This window comes from Callorhinchus milii, unplaced genomic scaffold (genome assembly GCF_018977255.1).
Source record: "Callorhinchus milii isolate IMCB2004 unplaced genomic scaffold, IMCB_Cmil_1.0 Scaffold20, whole genome shotgun sequence".
NCBI lineage: Eukaryota > Metazoa > Chordata > Chondrichthyes > Chimaeriformes > Callorhinchidae > Callorhinchus > Callorhinchus milii.
In genome coordinates this window covers 2499512-2520009 of record NW_024704761.1, presented here as the reverse complement: position 1 = coordinate 2520009, position 20498 = coordinate 2499512, and the positions used below count along the sequence as shown (strand labels likewise).

Genomic DNA, 20498 nt, shown 5'->3' with positions numbered 1-20498 from the left:
AAAAGCATTGTTTCTGTAAGAAACCTACACTTTACACTACCATTGCACGCAATAAGCCTATGGGAATGAAGCCCTCAGCTGCAGAGATTAGGACTCTATTATCACATTAGTCTCGGTCGCAGCATTTACCCACTGCCTCCCTGCTCCAGAAAAACTCACTAAGAAATCATTATTATTCCTTTCCCTCCAATGTTCACCATCTCCTGGAGGCAGTGACTATTGCTAGGGTATGGTGCACAGATGCCCTCTTTCCTCTGATTTCTCTCCCCATGTGGTTGGAAAACACCTGGCCTCCTTGTGGCAGTATTGCTATAAGATGTGAAACCCAGTGTAAGGAGATTGTGTCGCATTGCTCCATCTTGCATTTTGTTGACACTGTTGTGTGCTGCCCTGGTCTCAAGTAAGATATCCTTTTATCTTTATACTGTATACAGTGCAGAAGAAAAAATGACCATTGTAGTCCATCTGGTCAGTCCCAGTGTGAAAAAAGTAATTTTTCTCTCCTCTCAATTAAATTCTTTACCAAATAGCTATCTAATTCTCTCTTGAATTTGCTGACTTGATTTCTATTCCGTCCCTGGGTAGGCTATTTCACACATTTACCGCATTCTTTAAAATAATTCCATCTTCTGAACTTGAAGGGCGTTGGCCAGGACTCCAGGAGAAACTCCCTTCTGTATATTTGAACAAAAGCATAGAGAAGCGAGGCCTTGGGAAAGATGATGCTGCCTCCATTCCACCGTTTCCTCATCCACACCATCAACACCATCTTTCCCAAGATGGTGTCACTCACTCTCCAAGCTCGCCCATGAAGAAGAGCCTTTTGAGCAAGACATTAGAGAACTGCCCGCGCCTGTCCCACTTCAGGAGGGAAGAGAATGGCTAAAATCCAGATCATTATCGTTCCAAACAGCTCCACTGCATCTCTGGTTTAGGAGGCATCTCCTCTCTTGACGATTATAATGCATTCATTCTTTTTAAGTTGTCCTATTTAAATATTATAAACCAACAAATCCTTCCCCGAAATACTCCTAACCTCTACTCTTCCTCAACCGTGTGTGCAATGCTGTGTGTCAAAAGATCTAGGTTTCCTGTGTGTCGCTTTCCTGTACCAATGTGTGATAATTATAGAAAAATATGTAACTTGATAGTCATAGAATACGACAGTATCAAAGCATTCCTTTCTAGCCTCCTTGCAAAATGTGTTGTCTGCTGAACAGTTAATATGGCACACAATAAACAGGAAAGTATATATCCTGACAGATTGCAAACACAAGGATGTGTCTGAGACGGTTTATTTCATTATAAGCTGACTTGTTTCCCAGACACAGCCCTTAATGGGAACTTCTTGTTCCATTTCTGATTAGCGTCTTCAAGGCCACTGACAGCTGTCAGCCTTTGAAGCACTATCAAAAATATTATCCTGTTTTTATTCCTTCGTAACCATTGTTTTTAATTATGGTCGTTACATGAAGGAAATACTTTTGGTTTAAATGATGCTGTCCTTTCATTGAGTCACACAAATGTGGTTGAATAAATTGATCTGAAATCAAAGCAGTAAGTTTAAAGGGAAAGGTTTGACTGACGTGGACCCAGGACCAGATGGGGCTTTATGATGAAAAGGGTTTAATCCCAAACCAGGAATAGTTTCCATCAGTGGAACAGTACAAAGCAATTCACATATAGCTTGCTAGAAATGATCTTATGCACACTGATCTCCTCAAGACTTGCAAATGTGGCATTAGCTGATATTCAGAAAGATGCTTTCCTTTTATCCACCTGAGACTTAAGATTGCAGTACAGTATTCGAATTGGAAATGAGAACTGCAACACAGATATAAGGTTCAGCTTCTAATTTGTATTCAATATACATGTTACTGCAGGACGTGCAAGTATAGGACAACTGGTTCACTTGGATATTAAGCCAGACAGAGTTCTTTACCATCTTCTTTATATTTCACCAAATAAATTAATGAGAGCTGAGTGTTTCTGAAGTTATGATAATAATTACATTGTCCTGCAGATGTATCCGATGCAATAAAAAAATTAAAACCCCTGTAAAATATTAATAGAAGTGAACAACAGCCTATAAAGTCTATGTGCCTTTCATGTATCACTTCAAAAAAAAATGTGGCAAGGATATCTCTGTTCAATGTATTCCTTCTCCTGAGGGGATACTGATCTGGGATCTTTACTGCACACAAATACAGTGAGAGCCATAGTACCTGTTAGTGAATTCAGAACACTGCCAGACCAGCCTCAAATTGAATATGTGGGAGAATGATCTGACTTAGTGGTCATTAGGTAGCCAGTCAATAAAAGATAATGATTAAGTGCTTTTCTGCTTTGGGTTGTCTCTGCTGCGTACAAACATGTTCAGAAGTTTTGAACTGTGCTTGTGTAAATGATTGAAAGATTTTTTTTAAAAAAGTTTCCTTGCTTGTAAATTCTGACGTGAATGTGTTGTTGGTTTGGTTTCTTCCACCTCATTCCAGCTGGTTGGGAGCTTAGCTCTGAGAATTCCTTGTAATTGTTTTCCTGAGTGCTTGCATGGACCACCTCACCTCCTGGTGCTAGTAGGATAAGAGTTCTCTTCACATTATTAATAGTCTTTCTTTTCTATGCATTGAGTTTTTCCCCTTTCTTATAGTGTGTGCCCAACACTGTAGCACATCATAAAGACGTTTTGCTGTGCATTCAAACTAAGCCAAATTGTACAATCATTACCTCCGCAAAATGATTATATTGGGGCAATACGCTCCAGATATGGACTGGCATTCATCACCTCCTGGTGCTAGTAGGATAAGAGTTCTCTTCACATTATTAATAGTCTTTCTTTTCTATGCATTGAGTTTTTCCCCTTTCTTATAGTGTGTGCCCAACACTGTAGCACATCATAAAGACGTTTTGCTGTGCATTCAAACTAAGCCAAATTGTACAATCATTACCTCCGCAAAATGATCATATTGGGGCAATACGCTCCAGATATGGACTGGCATTCATCATGCGTAGGTTGCCTATTAGCAAGAGACCTCTCTCCTAAGACAAAACATCTCGGCTTCTGAAGACAACATTGAGGCAGCTTGTGAGGTCTGGATCTCAGCTTCCACTAGATATTAATCAACTGATCTGGGTTTCCACAATCGGTCTTCCTACTTCTTTAACAATAATAATCCTTACAATTGATGTAACGCCTTATCATGTTGAGACGTCTCAAAGCACTTCACAGAATATATTGTAAAATTTAAGAATATAACTTACTTTTGGTGGAAGCATTTCTCTTCAAGAAACAGGAAAGCTGGTCTGCCCTGTACAATGTCCTATCTGACACCAAATAGTCCGGACCATTTTAGAAGGACTTCTAATCCTCAACCTCTCATGATCAGGTGCTGATCTGCTGTGAAAGACTGCTGGGTCCAGACTGAATTTGTCTACAGTGTCCAATAGAGAAATCACTGGTGTTGGAATTCTGTATGACTGGCTGCTGTCTTGCTGTCCTCTGGCCTCTTCACCTCCCTCAGCAATGGAAGGAACTTTGACCCATTTTGAAATAAATGGACTAAAATACCTAAACTGCCTGCTACTTAGCACCGATCAAGTTAGTGGGAAATTGGATCCAGAATATTACCTGGGGAAACATCACAAGATTCCCACCAAATAAGAGAAAATGTTTCCCTGAAACGCCGCCTGAATTTCAAAATGTTACATTTTATATCTCTCGATTATACCAATAACCTTGTGGCAAAGAGGTTAATCTCCTCACATCCTGTTGCAATCCTTTCTCTGCTGTTTTCTGCCCGCTCCTTTTTTTTAATTTACGCTTTATTAAACTAAAGGTCATCTCAGCACCGTGACAAGTGGGGTTGATCAATGTTTTTTGGAACTGATTTTAACCCCATTTTCACTTTATTCGTGATGAAAGAGTGCTGGGAACAGTGACAGGATGCCAGGATTTAGCTGGAGCACAACCTGGCTAAAAGCAAGCACGGAAAATCCCAACAAACATTAAAACACGGGAAGCCTAAAACACTCAAAACTGCTGGCTCCTGAGATAATTGGCGACAGATTACTCTGTCCATTCACCCACAAATATCACATTTTCAACTCAGCAATTTCTTCATTGTTTCTTATCAAAGATTTATTTGATCCTTGAGTGCTCCGAGATGCTGTCCCACGCGAAGGCCACTATATAAATGCAAATTGTTGTTTATTATTAAAATAGGCAACAGTTGGTGTTGGTTACTGATCACATGCCTGGCTACAGACACTGGGGAAATTCATATTAACAGAAGGGGGGAGCTCATTAAAATATTCAAAATCCAGAACAAGGGGATTTAATCTGTCCCTTATTACCAATTATTACCAAGGTAACTAGGAGGTACCTGACCGGGTTGTATGTATTTATTTGCTGTGGAGAAAGGGGAGTAACCGTAATGAGAGTGCTTGCGGAGAACAACACGCAAAAGCTAAGTTCACACTTAGGTTAAGTCTATCGTTGCTGCTCCTTTTGCAGACCATCTCGGAGTTGGAGGCTCAGGTGCACCAGTTGCGAGAGGAGCTGATCCAGGTGAACTCCCAGCGTAAGCAGCAGCTGGTGGAGCTGGGCCTGCTACGAGAGGAGGAGAAGCAGAAGGCGCTACGCGAGCATGAGGCAGGCGTCAGCAAGCTAAGAGCAGAGATGGAAAGGATGAAGTTGGAGATGCAGAGGGCGAGCACCACTGAACTGGAGCAGGCGGCAGAGAAGGTAGGATGCTCTCCGGGAATCCTTTAGTGCTTCTGCAATAGTAATAATAATAATCTTATAGATAATCCTTGCATTTGATATAGCACCAATATCAATACATTCAATACATCGCAACGTTCTTCAAGAATAATTTGCTGTCGAGTGTAGTGAATGTATTTATGTGATTATAGCCAATTTTTACACAGTAAGGTTCCATGTCACCAAACAACCATAAAATGACTGAACAATTTATCTGGAGGATTGCTGGTCAGGACACCTGGAGAAACTTCCTTCTCTTTTCAAATAGTGTTGTGGAATTTTAACCCTGAACAGGCAGGTGCATTCATGGTTTAAGATCATCACTTCTGTATGTTGTTCTGTCTGTTGTCTGCCTGTCTACTCGCTCATAACTAGTCAACGATTAGGATAGATACTCAGCTATATCTTCCATCCAAGAAACTCACTCAAGTAAGATTCATTTAAAGAAAATGTGATCTTTAAATTATGAGATGCCGTGTACTCAGTGTTTCAGAATGCAACGTGCATGATACCCTCCCTCCATCAGTCAAAATATCCTCAAAGCCAGGCAGGCCTCTAATATCATTGTCTTAGCTATGTGGCCTGGCAAATGCTGCCATCCTTTGTTTAACTCAGATGTCCCCAAGCAGTGCCAGTGAAGGACACCCCGACCTGATTACCAGAGTGAGTTTGACTACAAAGTGCAGCTATTTATGTCACCAAATCTTCAGGTCTTACTGGCGTTACTTGAGTTTCTTGCAATCCTGATGTCATGTGATGTGTCAAGAATTTACTCGTGTTGTAGCTGAGAGATTGATCTGGCAAAGTAACCCATCCAGGAGCCGGTGGCCTGCAGTCAACTGTCAATAGGCAATGAAAACGTTTCTCTCAGATGAAGTCTAGCTACTTAGAGATGTTCACAAGGGAATGTGCAGTGGAACCTTGGTTACATGCCACAGCAGAGAGCGTCTCAGCTGTTGCACTGTCAAACCACAAACTTTGCATTGCTTTCATTGTGGAGAGGTGAACCATTTCAGCAGCACAACTGCAGTTCTGTTGCTTACAACAAATATATTGCAGGGATGCATTCTTTCAAAGACATCTGTTGTCGATTATTTCGGTATGTGTCTTTTGAGTTGCGCTTTCTAACAGCAGGCCATATGTGTGCACATTGTCTAAAAACTGTACCCAAATTTACATTTACATGATGCATCCTCTCTCACTAATGAAATGTGACAGAAAAGCAATAAACTGGAATATGAGTGTTGGCTACCTGGATGCAGTGTGGGATTTGTGGATATAAAGCTGAAAACCTGCTGTTACTGCAGCAGAGTGAAGTAAATACTTTATGTGACTGAAGTGGGGGAAAGGTTCCTCGTTCCCTTGCCACTGTACGTTACCTCTCTTGAGTTGCCTGAGCAAGGTTACTTTACTTGTAGTCTGCAAATAACCAGCTATGCCCACCCTCGCCCTCCAGAAGCCAGAACCGTTTAGACATCTCATTTTCCTCGCTGATTTTGTCTTTTGCACACTGCTCCTGCATCGTGTTTCATTTGAACGATGCAAAAGTAATTGTACTCTTATCTCGCCCAGTGCAATATGGATGAGCTCTCTGCATGCCAGGCATTCGAACAAAACAAGTCAAGCAAGGCACAGAAAGTTCAGTGATAGATTTTCAAGTTTCAAAATAAGTTGAAATACACTCACCAATGGTGAAATACAACACTGTGTCCCTCCATGTATGCCATGCAGAGTCAACCAGTGTGTGGCAGCCTGGCTCAGTTGATAGCACTCTTGCCTCTGAGTCAGAAGGTTGAAACCCCTTGTTGGGAACTCATATAGACTGTCTTGATTATACTGGGGGGGGGGGGGGGTGCTGCATTGGTGAAGGTGCCATCCTTAGGATGAAACACTAAGCCAAGATCCCATCTGCCTGTTCAGAAGGATGTTAAAGATCCCATGACATGATTCAAAAAGAGAAGGGAGTTTCTCCAGGTGACCTGGCCAACAATCCCCAAAATGAAATTGGCTGTTTGTGGGACATTGCTGTGTGCAAATTGGCTGCCATGTTCACCCATAATTAAGGTACATAGTCACTTTACAGTGTATCCCGAGAAGCACTTTGGGACATCAGCCCGACATGAAAGGCACTGAGTCGAATGTAAGATTTTATAGCAATGCACTGTTTCCATTTTACTTTAATTGAATTTAGCCTTTCCGGTTTGATTGCTAAAACCTAAATTTGATCAAAATTGAAAAGAATTATTGTTCCCTCTTAAAAAAGTAACATTGCCACAAGCACAGAGTGTGTGTGTGTAGTAGCATTCTTTCCCATGCTGCACAAATAAGAATTGGTTTGATGAGCCTGGGAACCAGTACTTACTATGTGCTGATCTGAGCAAGCAGCATTTAAGTTCCAGTTGCACAAATACCCAAATGTCAGGTTTGTCGTTATGTGAAATATGCAAACAGCCACCCCTTGCATCTCACGCTTCGCTCACTACTATTCCATCATTGCATAATGGAGAAGGTGCCACTCCCGGTCTCATATGGGGTCTCAAAACGTCACAACTTAACTTATTAGTTTACTTCAACCAAACCCTTAAAAGATAGGTGGAGACTGATTTTATGACAGATATTGGACTTGCAGTGAGGATCAAAGACAAACTAACTGTGTTGCTGCTGTTATGTCTTCTATCAGAGCCCCTTTCTGAGACCTGTTTACAGAATTACACTAGTGTAATTACATGGTGTTTCACTGGCTGCTGCTCTTGTGTCACCTCAGTGGGACCGAGGAATTTATATCTTGCGAAACCCCACAGGCCTTAGTCACAAAGCAGTGAAAGTGAGCTGCACCCACTGCTGAGTGGGAGGAATGCTGGCCCCTGTATCATGTCTTCCCCTTTACCCAGTGACCCCTTAAAGTCCCATTGATCCCCAGGGATTACCTTGTGGACATGCAGAGGTGTGAATCTTTGGCTCTGATGAGAACTGGGGTCTGAGTTACTATCTGGGGAAACGAGTGAGGAAAAAGATTCCCTGCAGAAAACGGTATTTAAATCACAGGCGATTTTGCCAGTGGCCAAACCGCTGGAGCCCTGTGTAAACACCTTTATCTCCTTGTTCCATGTTTTTAAAAAGATTTTTCAAACTACTCCATTGCTCTATAACCACGAAAGTACAGAGGATGGTGGACAAAGTTTTAACTTAACCACCTTACCCAAACCCCAAGGGGAAGAAAGTCTGCCAGCCTCCTGAACATTTTACAAATCTGCTATCACAAAGGTGTAATGGGTTCCAGCACACTCTGAGCTCCAGGAGATGGAAGCTGCTGATCCTTTCTTAAATACTGCTGATCGTTTTAATCTCCCTCTACCCCCCCCCACCCCACAGACACACACACTATGAAAAGCTGCATTGAGTTAGCCAACTCTGGGAAAACCAGGAACTTTGGGACGGAGTACGAGGAAGTTTTTATTTTTTATTTTTTGCGTTGATTATGCCATTAACCTTTTTTTTCACAAGGTTGCAATGATCACAGAACTCTGCATTTTGACTGAACCATCGACTGTAGTACATCCAAAGTACACTGGCCAGTTACCTGGACTGTTAAACTGTTTGTTTCAAGGTTGTAACGTAAATGTACAGAATAATCGTTGAAAGGCCTCATGGTTATTCATATGGTCTGGGAAGAGGTCTTGGATTTTGAAATCCAGCAAATGTGTCGCAAAGTTTCAGCGAGGTGACGGGGTTCATTTCTGAACCTCACTCCAAGTTTGTGATCAGGCATGTTGGACAATTTCAACAGGAAGATAAGAATATATAGGACTGGACAAGGTAATTGGGGTCCATCTGAATGTTCAAAAGAAAAAAAAACTAAACTCGTACCTCTCAATCTATATCCTGGTCAGCGAGCTAGCTAATTCTCTGTTGATTTTGCTAACACATTCTGCCTGCACCACTCTTCTTGGTAGTCTATTGCACATATTCATTGCTCCCTGGGGAAAGTGATGAAATCTGAACTCTCTGTCCCACCTTCTCTTCTAAGCTCAACTCCGTATCCCCGATCTAGATTTGTTAATGGTTGTTAGACACGTTTTCAGGGGTTATTTATCTATATCCTGTAGGATCTTGGGGACTTCAGTGTGAACATTTCCAGTTTCCACAGCCTGTCCTCAGAATTTAGGTCCCTGATTCTAGATATCAATTGGTGACCTTATCTGGTTCCCCTCCAATGTCAGGATATCCCTACTGTAATACAGTGACCTGATTTGTACACAGTACAAATTAACTATTCTGCCAAAAACACCAATTAAGTCTTAACTGTTCCTTTAACAAGCTCATTTTATGCATTATGTTTGTATTCAATATTTGTGTTTTGTCAACTGGCTATCTCTGAATCATCATCTGGGACTTTGAAGTTGCAGTATTCCTTGTATGTTGGTTCAAATGACTTTGTTAATATGTGACATTAATAGTTACAACCACAAGCCAAACTTTGTTGCCTTTGCAAATCATTCAAGGTTAACTGTGTAATGTATATTACACAGAAAAACAGATGACTGAGAGTGCTGCATGCTTACAGGCTTGGGATGAAATAATCTGTGAGAGGGAGCCTCAACTGTTTAATGAATGCAATCTGTACCCTGACCACAGTTTACCCTTGCAGCCTTGGCATCCACACGTTGTGGTCTGTTTATAAAAAAAATTCTACGGGCATGGTTTATTTTAATGTAATTGTGTAATATTTTGGGCTCATGCCCCTTTTAAAGGGTTGGGTTTCTGCTAATGGCTGACCATCGACCTTCGTGGGGGATGAAATTCATATTCTTTGTGATGTCAACACTCCGGGTATCGAGCAACAATTTACAGCTAACTATATTGCAAGAATTGTTCTGTGTGTGTGTGTGGGTGGGGGGGGGGGGGGGGGGGCTGATAAGTGTGATAGTTTGGGTGATATAGCCGTTAGATGCTGGACACTTATTTTGACAAGGCCGAGGCCCTCCTGTTTGGCTCCTGTCAGCGTCTCCATATCTCAGGCGCTGACAGCATCTGCCTCCATGGATGCACTCTACATCTCACGGAAGCAATATAGAACCTGTTCGACCCTCAACTGTCTTTCATACCCCACATCTTTGCCATGACCTTTGCCTACCTCCGCAATATCGCTCGGCTCCGACACAGTCCCACATCGTAGGCCTCCGAGTCCCTCATATACGCATTCATAACATCTAGGCTCGACTATGCAGACTCCCTGCTTGTCGGCCTCCCCACTTCCTCCCGGCATAGGCTGCAGATCATCCAGATCTCTGCAGCCCGTGTCCTCCCCCATACCAGGCTCCGTGACCCTATCACCCAAGATCCTAGTCCTTACTTTCAAAGCCCTCCAGGTCTTGCTCCCCCCTACCTCTAATCCCCTATCAACCTCCTGGTTTCCTCCGCTCAGCGGCGAGCGGGCTTTCAGCCACTCTGTCCCCACTCTCTGGAACTCCATTCCTCAGTCGCTCCACCTCACCCCCTCCTTTGCCTCCTTCAAGACCCATCTCAACACCCTCCTCTTCGACCGGGCCTCGGTCACCCCCCTACCACCCACCCTCCCCGATCCTGACCCCCAGCTCGGATTCAAAACACTGATTGTCCAGTGCCTTGGGACGTTCTCCCGACGTGAAAGGCACTAATCAAATGTAACGTTGTTGTTTAGTTGTGTGTGTGTTTTTATTTGGATAATTGCGAGGTAGCTGGTCATTCAGTGATACTGTGTATCATTGAATGACAACTATCACTTACTTGGCATCAGTGCATGTAATGTGAAGGGCGCTATACAAATGGAAGTTGTGTTGCAATGCAACTTATCCGTCACTTAAATGGTACAAGGGAGAAAAACAGACTGCTGTTGAGGGAATGACCCAGGATATTTAAGATGAATACTGCCATTGCCCGTTAGTCCTGAGTGGTGTTTGGAATGGAAAAGCTGGAACCTCCTCCATATAGCTTCCTGTTATGGGCTTGAGTCTTTATTGAACAGCTTTATTGAGCATTCCGAATATTTTTCCATGCTATCTCTTACTTTATCCTGCGTATTGATTGTTTAGTTGGTAGCCTATCCTCAGAGTTTGCCTGAGGTTTTTCGGGAACATCTCATATCTCATGTGTATGGCCCACCACTCACATCCCCCAGCGCCTACCTGCACCACCCAATCACTTGCCACTAGGGGGTGCAGGAGAGTGGCCCCACTTGGCATATATTGTCGGCACCTCCCTTGCGGGGAAGCACTTTGCGTCTGACCCCAATGTCCACCCCTCCCCTGTCTCCATTGCTCCCTTGTGTGACACTATGGCTGTGACGCTAAGACATTATCCTACCTGATGGACGTTGTATAAATGTAATTCGTTCTTGTTGAGATCTTGTGCAGAATGAGGAAGCCTGTCAGTGTCCTGCCAGCATCCCACAAAGTGGATGCCAGCATACTCTATATTTAATAATTTCTTTCATATTTATTCATATTTCCTGCAGCTAGCAGCATAGCATAGCATGGCCCTATCTGGCAGTCTGATGTTACATCAATGGATCCTTACATCTTTCAGTGCTGCTTCTTTGAAGCATTTTTGTGCTTCTCATTTCATCCGAGGAGCAGCTGTTTTAACTGTAAATGTCTCATCTTTGCTCACAGACCCGTAAAGCAGAACCAATAACCCGGCCGATATGCAATTGCTCCTAATATTTCGCAATCTCCCTTGTTTTATTTTGTAACAATCATTTAAGACAAGCTGTGGCAAAGCTACAGGCTATATCCAAATTGTGTAAACAGTATTCTCGGGCTGCTATAGATGTACTGACAGCCCCGAGCCAATTTGCAAACTATTGATAAACATTATACAAATCACATGATTTTGGATTATCTGTCACAAAGAATGTTGCTTTGCAGAGAGCTGCAGTATGCAGAACACTGTCACTTTGTTCTTTCAGCCATGGAATTTACAATTTAAGGATTACTGCTAAGTGTTGAAGTCAGGCACCTTAAATGCAGTGTAGGCTGCACCTTTTTCTCCCCCCACCCCCTCTCCCCCGCCCTCCTTCCTTTGATCTTTTTTTTGCTTTCACAAACCCTACACGGATGAAATGCTTTTCTGAATCTGAAAATTCAGAAAGCCTTCAGGAGATCGATTTTTTTTTAAAACCGCGTTCGTTGACAATGGAATGCAGACCTCTTATCTTTTTTAATATCTACATATTTACTCAATCAGTTATACACCAGCGAAGGTCTCTTTATCGACATGCATGAATTGGCTGAATTTATTCCCTCCTGTACGGACAAAACTTTCTGCTTCGTTTTCAACAAATGTACAAGAACCTCTTCTCTCTCTCCCCCACCCCCCCCCACCCGCCGATTCCCAGCCCCGGGCCCAGATTTTAAATACAACAGTCAAATTGGATTGGTGCCTAACACGTCTGAAGCTACAAGATGCAGATTAGTGGGTTCTTGCATCAGTCTTAGTTGGCATTTTGTTAATGCTGTTATTATAAACCAATTTACAACCAGATTTAAAACCCAAATCATAAAATGTTTAAGCAGCCAGTTGAGAGTATTGAGGCTTTATGAAAGATAACCAACAGTGCAGGATAATGAGGGTTGTGTAAATGGGTCTGTGCTTCTTTCTCTTAATGGGCTCCATTCGAACAGTACCGGCTTATATTTTGTCTTTTTTTCCTTGCGGATCTCCTCACAACATAAGCTGTTCCCCAGCCAGGGCAATAGTGGGTACCAGTCAAGGAGATAGACGTCTTTGAAGATTATTTGGGGTCCCACAAACAGGTAAGGGCATCCCTTGATAGCCTTACCTAACCTGTTGTCTCCTTCCCGAAACCCCATTCCAGCACCTTCCCATTACATCATTGAGATATTTCTTCAATGAATTCAGCACCCTGATATATATTCCCCTTTCATGTAAGGAAATACTTCCTAGTGTCTGTCGTGAAATTACCCTCTACACCTGTGCTCTTTTCAAGTGCTGCTCCGGTGTATTGGAAAGTGTTCAGGGTTTACTGACTCAATGTTATTTCAGTATCAAAGTCAACCTGAGAACCAGACAGGAGGATGAAAGGCTGCAGTATTTGACACTTCTTACCTGGTGTGGTCTTTGCTCCCCAGTCCAGCTACAAATCCCAGAAGGTCAGAGTGCCCTGTTTACATGGCCCACTCAGCTGGCTACTTCTCGGTGTCTTGTTTGTGCGTGAACATCAAGGATCAGAGGGAAAAGAAGTTTTTGCCATAGATAGCATCCCTGTTACCATGGTGACATCCCAATTGCTGGGGTAGCAATGCTGGCTTGACAGCACTTGATGTCCTCGTGGTAGTGGTATGCAAAGACCAGGGCTGTAAAGGGAGGTATTTTAGCAAAGTTCTAAGATCTTAAATTTGTCTAGTCTTAGACTTAAAATATAAAATTGTGAAAAACAATCTTAAATTTGCTCCCATATTAAGGCTGAATTTACTGTCTATATCTGTAAAATTCAGTCATGCTGTTTTTTGGCGAGTTATCTCGTGATAAATTCATCATTCACTTCTTAGCTGTTTGTGGGACCTGGCTGTGTGAAAATTGGCCTTTACCTACAAACAGTTACCACACTTGACAACAATTCCCTGTTAAATGCTGGGAGATGTTTCAATGCTACAGGCTCTGTATCAAATACAAGGATTATTAGGAACATAGAAACAGGAGTCGGCCATTCAGCCCCTCAGATGATGGCTGCTCTGTACCTCAACTCCATTTCCCCATTTTTCTCCATATCCCTTGAAACCCTTACCTAACCAATATCTGTCGACCTCAGTCTTGAAAATTCCAATTGACCCAGCATCCATAGCTCTTTGGGGGAGAGAGTTCCAGTTTGGGAGAGAGAGTTCCAGTTTCAGGGAGAAAATATTGAGACATCTTTGCCCTAGTTGTGCCACCAAAGCTCACTTATTGTCAATTTCATTCAAAAGATGATGCAAATGAAGCACTAGATTAATCCAGTATCAGTGGACAGATGGAACCCAAAAACACTTTCAACAGCTAACATCAAAGACCATGCTACGCTGTCACCTAGATCTTTTGTCTTTCTGCAAACACTAAATATAAGATTGAAATCACACTGTATAAAAGATAATAAACTGTGTGCTCTCCCACCCCCACCGGATATGAGGTCCTGCTCAGAGCTGTAAACCTGCTACTTACTGTATCAGTGACTGCCCGGCTCAGTCATAAATGTCATCGTATTTGAGCTTAAGGAAGTTCAGGAAATTCTAAACACACTTGTAATCTTTTATAGAACCTTTCAGACAGCAGTCCTTGGATCCTTGAACCAATAAATAGGTTGCAATCGTGCCGTTTCTTTTCTAATGAGATGCTTCCAATACAATGGATGTATTAACCAGCAAAATAATTAATAATGGTGAGGCAATCCCGACTGAAAGGGGTTTGGCCTGCAATATAACAGGTTTGGCACAGAATCCTATAAATGAAGGAATATTCAGGCTTAAACTCCACAGAAACTTGTTGTTTCTATTATAACAAAGTGAAGTCAGCTGTAGTCAGTTTTGGGGCAGTTTTTCTCAACACTGCCCTTCAGACAACCTTTTCCCGCAAAAGTACCTTTGATATGTGTATGGGAGAAAGGAGAAATCTCTTGTCCTTTATGATTATTAATAATAATCCTTGCATTTGATATAGAGCCTTTCACAATCAGGAGAATATCTCAAAGCGTATCACTGGATCAGTTATAATGGGTTCAATCAAACGGCCGTCACTAGTATGATTGATCTTTTCATTACTTTATTACCTGAAATGTCACAGTGAAGCTGGAAGGTTCCTATTATAAAACTGCATTGCGTGATTAGCACGATGAACCTGGTGACTCGGATTGTGTTCACTTTGGAACTGCTGGTCATGTGTGTGTGGCGTTGCTGGGATCACAGGCTCCAGTACCTGCAGCTTGACCACACCCTTGCCGTTGATGACTGCCCCCAAAGGTAAACAAGGGCAATCTTTACTACAGCTCAGCGATTCAGGCGACACACGCTAGATAAAGTGTAACTAAACTAACCAATAATGTCTGGGTCTGAATTACAAGATCGCTATCTAATCGCAGGCTCAGGTGATCCAGTTTGAATCGTTTTCTATATCCATCACCCGAATCCCAAGATTAGATTACAGCCTTTGGGGGAAATTTTGTTTGGGGAATATACTGAAATACCATTTTATTTTTTTTAAAGCTTGATTTTGCGTTGGCAGCTTGTCAGCATGTTCCATGTTTGCTCAGAGGCGTCAACATAAGCATTTTACTGCTCTGTGGCATGACCGCAAATTGAGTGATTTAGAGTGGATTTAGCATACTTTCTATGCATGATATAAATGATGAAACGTTTCTGCATTTGGCTACCATTCATGAGGTGTGAAATGCTTTCACATTATAAATATTTTGCTGTACAAGCACTTGTTTTGAGGATGCCGTCCTGCATTTGCTAAGTAGCTGCAGATGGAGAGATTTGGAGCGTTCCTGCTCCCTAGCTTCCTTCGGTGATTCTTTTTTTAATACTTTCTGGCAAGAGAGCTTGACACGCAGAATGTATGACCCTGACAGGTCAATTCACATCATAACAGAGCCTGGAGGAAGGAATATCAGTCTTATGAAAATAGTTCAGGAAATGTATAAGTGGCAGACTTCTCCAATGTTTTTACTAAGTGAACCCGAAATCCAGGAGCTATTCTTTCTAACCAATTTTCCAATAATTTAATAATCTTTACATTTGACATAGTGCCTTTAACATCAAAACTGTCTCAAAGTGCTTCATACATGATTTCTGTCAAGTGTGTTGACTGTAGGCAAATGTGGCAGCCATTTTGGTCCTGCAGGATCTATGAAGGGAATAGCTAAATCATCTAAAGAATTGTGGCCCAGTAGTTTTGATTGGTGTTATGAGCAGGCAGACTTGCCAAAGAATGACACCTCCACAAAGCAACACTGCATTGGACTGTGGGTTCAATTGCTGACATGCATCTTGAATCCAAAACCTCCTGACTCAGAGGTGAGAGTGCAATGAGCTGAGACAAATGGGGGCACCTTTTGATATCACGGACGAAAAGCCATTCAGCTCGGCCAGCTCACTGCCGTCTCCCTACTCCGCATCTACAACCCTTGACTTGTGTTCAATAATTTGTTCTATTATTATTACAAAAGCACATCCTCAACTTTGTACAGAAACACTCTGCACTTTGATGCTTGCAGGCTGGAGGCATAGAGTCAGCACAGAAATGTGAATGATCAAATCATTGTGATCACTGCACCTTCCAGTGTGAATGTGCTGAGCAATCTTGAGTGGCAGTCACTGCGCTCTGCAAATAGCCACTTTCCTTTCACTCGTCTCTGTTCTGCAGCAAAATTGGAGCCATATAAACTGTAGGAACTGTACTTTGCACAGCAGCTTAATCATCTGCACAAAATGCTTGGAGCACGCCCACTCTAAATTGCAGGTCTCTCATGTAAGTTGCCTTCCATCAGTGCTTTAGTACTTAGCCATGATCACACAGTGAGTGGAGCAGGTTGGACCTTCTGATGTTTGGTGCATGTGCAGTTGCTCATGGCCGGGTCAACAGTACGGTACCTGTGCTCAGCCTTGAAGCTCACAGCTACTTTTAGCCCATAGGTCTGAAATTCCAGCCAGTCTTAGCTTGTGAGACCATTTTGTCTCAAAATTTAAGATTTGGAAGCCAATTATTTTAAGAACGTCAGAAAAATGTCTTCCAAATCAAGAGGGATTTTTAGCAATAGGATGATGGGCAGGTGAAGAAACTACCCACACTAGTGGTTAAAACTGCATTTAAGAATTTTCCATTCTGCCTCATCTTAACTTATAGTACAAAATATTTCTATTGATTAAGAATGGATGCAATTTCAGGCCTCGGGAAGCCAGCAAGACCGAGAACAACTGTTGAATGAATATGGGTGGATTCCCTCTCTTGCCCCTCTGTCACTTGAGTTGCTGGGCCAGAATTCTCACTCACTGATTGCCAAACCGGTTTCCCTTCTCAGCTGATGCAGTCAGTTCATACCGGAGGCTTTGTATTGTATGTACTCCAGCAGCCCTGCCACCTGGAATGAATGAGTCAGTGATGCAAAGATTCACCACAGTGAATTGCTAAACTTTCCTGTGTAATCAAAGCCTGAAAAAAACAAGACACTGGAACAGTTAGAGTTACTTTCCATATTCCTGGCAACGTTTCATCATTGGGATGCCATATAGAGAAGACTAGCGTGGAGCTCTGAAAGGTTTGAAAGAGCTGAAATAGAGAGATGCTCCGATTACAGTGTAAAACGAATGCTTGGCTCATGAAAATACATCCTGTTCTAAACTAGCTCTTAAAACAACTTGAGTAACCAACCAATTCCTGCAGTGCTTCCAGTTCAAATGTAAATTATTATGCAATCATAACTGGTGATCAATTTCACTGCTTGTCTTTGCAAAAAAAAAGAGACCAAGGGAAATGATGAGTTAGCGTTACTGCGATGTGAGTAGGCAGACAGTTTGTACAAGTGCTTCACTATCAAATGTAAGGCAGGGGGTGGAATCCTCCCTCCATGAAACTCCCAGCCCTCTGTCAAGGTGTATGTATGGTGTGGAGAGATCTAACAAATTTGACTTTCTCTACTTGCAGCATCACACACACCACACACACACCAGTCAACACAAGCAGCTGTCTTGCTCCCAGGTCCCTGGTGTCCCTATTGTGCAGTAAGGGAGAGGTGCAGAGCAGATTCAATCATCCCCCACACAATAGCCCCCTCCCCACACCAGCTTCCCACACTCTCATCAGGTGCCTGTGACGGTGCCTGGCATGAAAGGGACTTAAAAGGCTGAAGTAAATGTAAGTTTAAAACAGACAAATGTGTTGGGAAAGTAATTTTGCCTTTTTCAGTTCAATCAAAAATTAAATCCATAATTGAGTTTAGTTTTGCATACATATTTTCTCTGAATGCATTGAATTGTCAGATCCTTCTCTGCTTAAACTGCAATAATGTTAGCAGTAATCATATTTAATGGTCTCACTGCAGAAAGGTGGAGTACTTTATTGCTAATGGCCACATTTACATTAAGTGTGCAAACCCTTTGAAGTTTCAAGTGCAGGCTGCATCCCTGTTCCACGGTGGAGAATGCTGTTGTCTCTTCCCTTGGGCGGTTTCTGCTTTGCAGTTTCTTACTGCAGGTTTTTCTTTCCCTTTTTTTTCCCCCTCTCTGCCGCCCCCCCCCCCCCCCCCCTCTCTCCCAGCTCTTAAAACATCATCTGGCACTCGAAAACATACGTGTCGTATTGTACCTTCACAGCCTTGATCGGAGCATGTGTTTCTGTTTTTACTAAAGGTGAAGTCATTCTGATAAACTTTACGCTGTCATTTTTCATCCAGAAAGCCCTTTATGTTTTCTAATAATTGGCAGCAGAGGTAGATTTTTTCCTTTCAAGTGATGACTGCTTGGATGCAGATCAAAGCAAAGCCCTGTGCTTTTGGTTGCCATGAAGGGGCGTTGGAGCTGGCACTGAGCCTAGATCCTAAGTGATAGGCATACTGATTAGGTGCCAAGGTTCTGGGTCAACAGCAAGTGTCTATGCGCGTCGGTCTCTTCTCCTCTTTCTCCCCCCCCCCCCCCCACCCCCACCTCATCTCATCTTACATTTCTCCTTTTGTTTTTACAGACCAGCAGCAGGTTGAAGCAGATTGATAAAGAGTACAGCCAGAGGCTTTTAAAATCTTCACAGGTACGGTTCAGAGATTTCAGAAACTGCAACAACCCATGTCAAGCTCACAGCTTGTGTGAATGTGCGTTACCAAATTCTCAACCTACCCCCCCCACCACCACCACCACCCTTTCAAAATATCTGCGGACAGCAAACAGTAAGGTTTTATAACATGTTTGCTGTGCTAAAAATAGAGTTGCCAAGGACTAATGATCTAACCGTAGTGAAAGTAAAACAATTAGCAACGCTTAGAAAATACTCAGCGATTTGCGAATGTGAGCTTTGTGCTTTAGCGCTTGAGAAGCTGCAGTTGCTGAGGGACAGAGTGAGACCCTCGTGTTATTTGAAGATGCTCAAACACGCCAAACATTCTCCTCTGTGTCCTACACTGTTGTCCTACAGTAGATGGAATCAGTGAAGTTGACAGTAAAGCCCCGACCTTGCTGCTGCCATCTGCCTCTGTGGCCCCACCACATTAAAAAAAAAGGCAGCTGTTTTAATTAAAATTTTACAGAAACGGGCCGAAGCTGGCCACCCGCTCTAGCGCAGTAACAAAAGGTGTGGCGAGATCTGATTCCTGACAGTCTTGTCTGTCTCAAGCCAGGACAGAGAGGAAGGACATTGCACCGGAATGGGTCAGAGAGGCGCAGTGCTAGTGAGAGAGAGAGAGAGAGAGAGAGAGAGGTTCTGCCCGATCTACCAACCGACCCGCCAAGATTTTGAATTACAAAATAGTATCTTAATGAGATTAAGTGGGTGGTGCAGCCTTTTGTTCAGCAGATTCTTTGCATATTGCAACATTCCCTGCGCTTAAAAGAGGCTTAACTCCTTCTTTCCCAAAGCAGTTTTGCATATCCTTTTAATTGAGAGCGGTTAAGCGTGCCAACCGCTCAGCACGTGCACTGGGTGTCCTTTGCTTCTGGTCGTGTCCTTCCTGCGTTCTCTCTTGAGGCTGCTCATCGCTTAGATTTCACTCAGACACGCACTCCGCGCTTGCTCACACACGCACGCCCATGCACGTACGCCTCGAGGGCTGGGGCTTTACAGTTGTATTCACTGTTTAAACCTGCAACCACCCCCCCCCCCCCCCCATGCACACATACTCACACATTCGCCTACAGTCACTACACTTCATAGTAAAATTAGTCAACACGCTTTGTCAACACAATATGGTGCTATATCAAGGATTATCATTACGCATAAATACGAGCATCTACTTGTGCGCATCCATCCAGACGTACGCGCGCACACACACACACACAGGAGGATGGGATAATCCATTTGCAAACACCGCCAGAGATTTCTTTATCCTGTTTGTCTCTCTCTCTCTCTCTGTTTCTCACGGGCATTTTGTTTCCCTCATGTATATTTTTAGACTTCACTGGTTGGAGGGAGAGGATTGCTGTGCAGATTGGGATTGAACCTGATATTGTCTGGCATGAGCTCAGACACTGGTGTGCTACCTGCCCCGCCACCTAGCTGTGTCACTTGTTCTAAACATCACAGCTATTATTTCTAACCGTGCCTCAACCAGTCCAGAGCCAGCTAGGGTCAGTAAAGTACATCCACTCGCAAACAATTGTTAATCCAGAGCAGCGCACTGCAACTCTAGCATCGCTGGTAAGTGCTGCTGGCTTGGTGTCAAGGCAGAAAAGCAAAGGCTAAATGGGAGTGAAATTCTTAACAGGAAAGAAGCCGCTCACTCCACTGAGAAATAAAGAAATCCTTCTGAAAGGCAGCAGCAATGTGCCCTACTAATTAAGAGGTGAAAATGCCAACTCTAGCAGGAGCAGGCAAATGGGTTGAAGTGCCAAAATACAACAAAAAAGCTTTCCTCCTCCTCCTGCAGGCTAAATGGTACGTCTGTGTATCCACAATGTGATATAATTATGACTAAGAACGTTGACGCAATAGTAATAGTGGGCCATTAGTAGCTTTCATGTGGTTCTCCCAATGACAAAATTAGTCCAATCTAGCTCTCAACGCT

At 43.0% G+C, this 20498-nt stretch overlaps 1 protein-coding gene across 5 annotated transcripts in view; it reads left to right on the top strand.

The window, feature by feature from the left end:
- cep112 (centrosomal protein 112) overlaps positions 1 to 20498 on the top strand; it is a 111596-nt gene that overhangs the window by 72127 nt on the left and 18971 nt on the right. For 4 of the 5 annotated variants that reach the window (XM_042342386.1, XM_042342383.1, XM_042342384.1 and 1 more), the window contains 2 exons: positions 4514 to 4744; positions 18470 to 18532. In XM_042342386.1, coding sequence (XP_042198320.1) covers positions 4514 to 4744; positions 18470 to 18532 — 294 coding nt within the window. The remainder of the gene's footprint in view (positions 1 to 4513; positions 4745 to 18469; positions 18533 to 20498) is intronic. The other variant, XM_042342385.1, reaches the window with a different exon arrangement.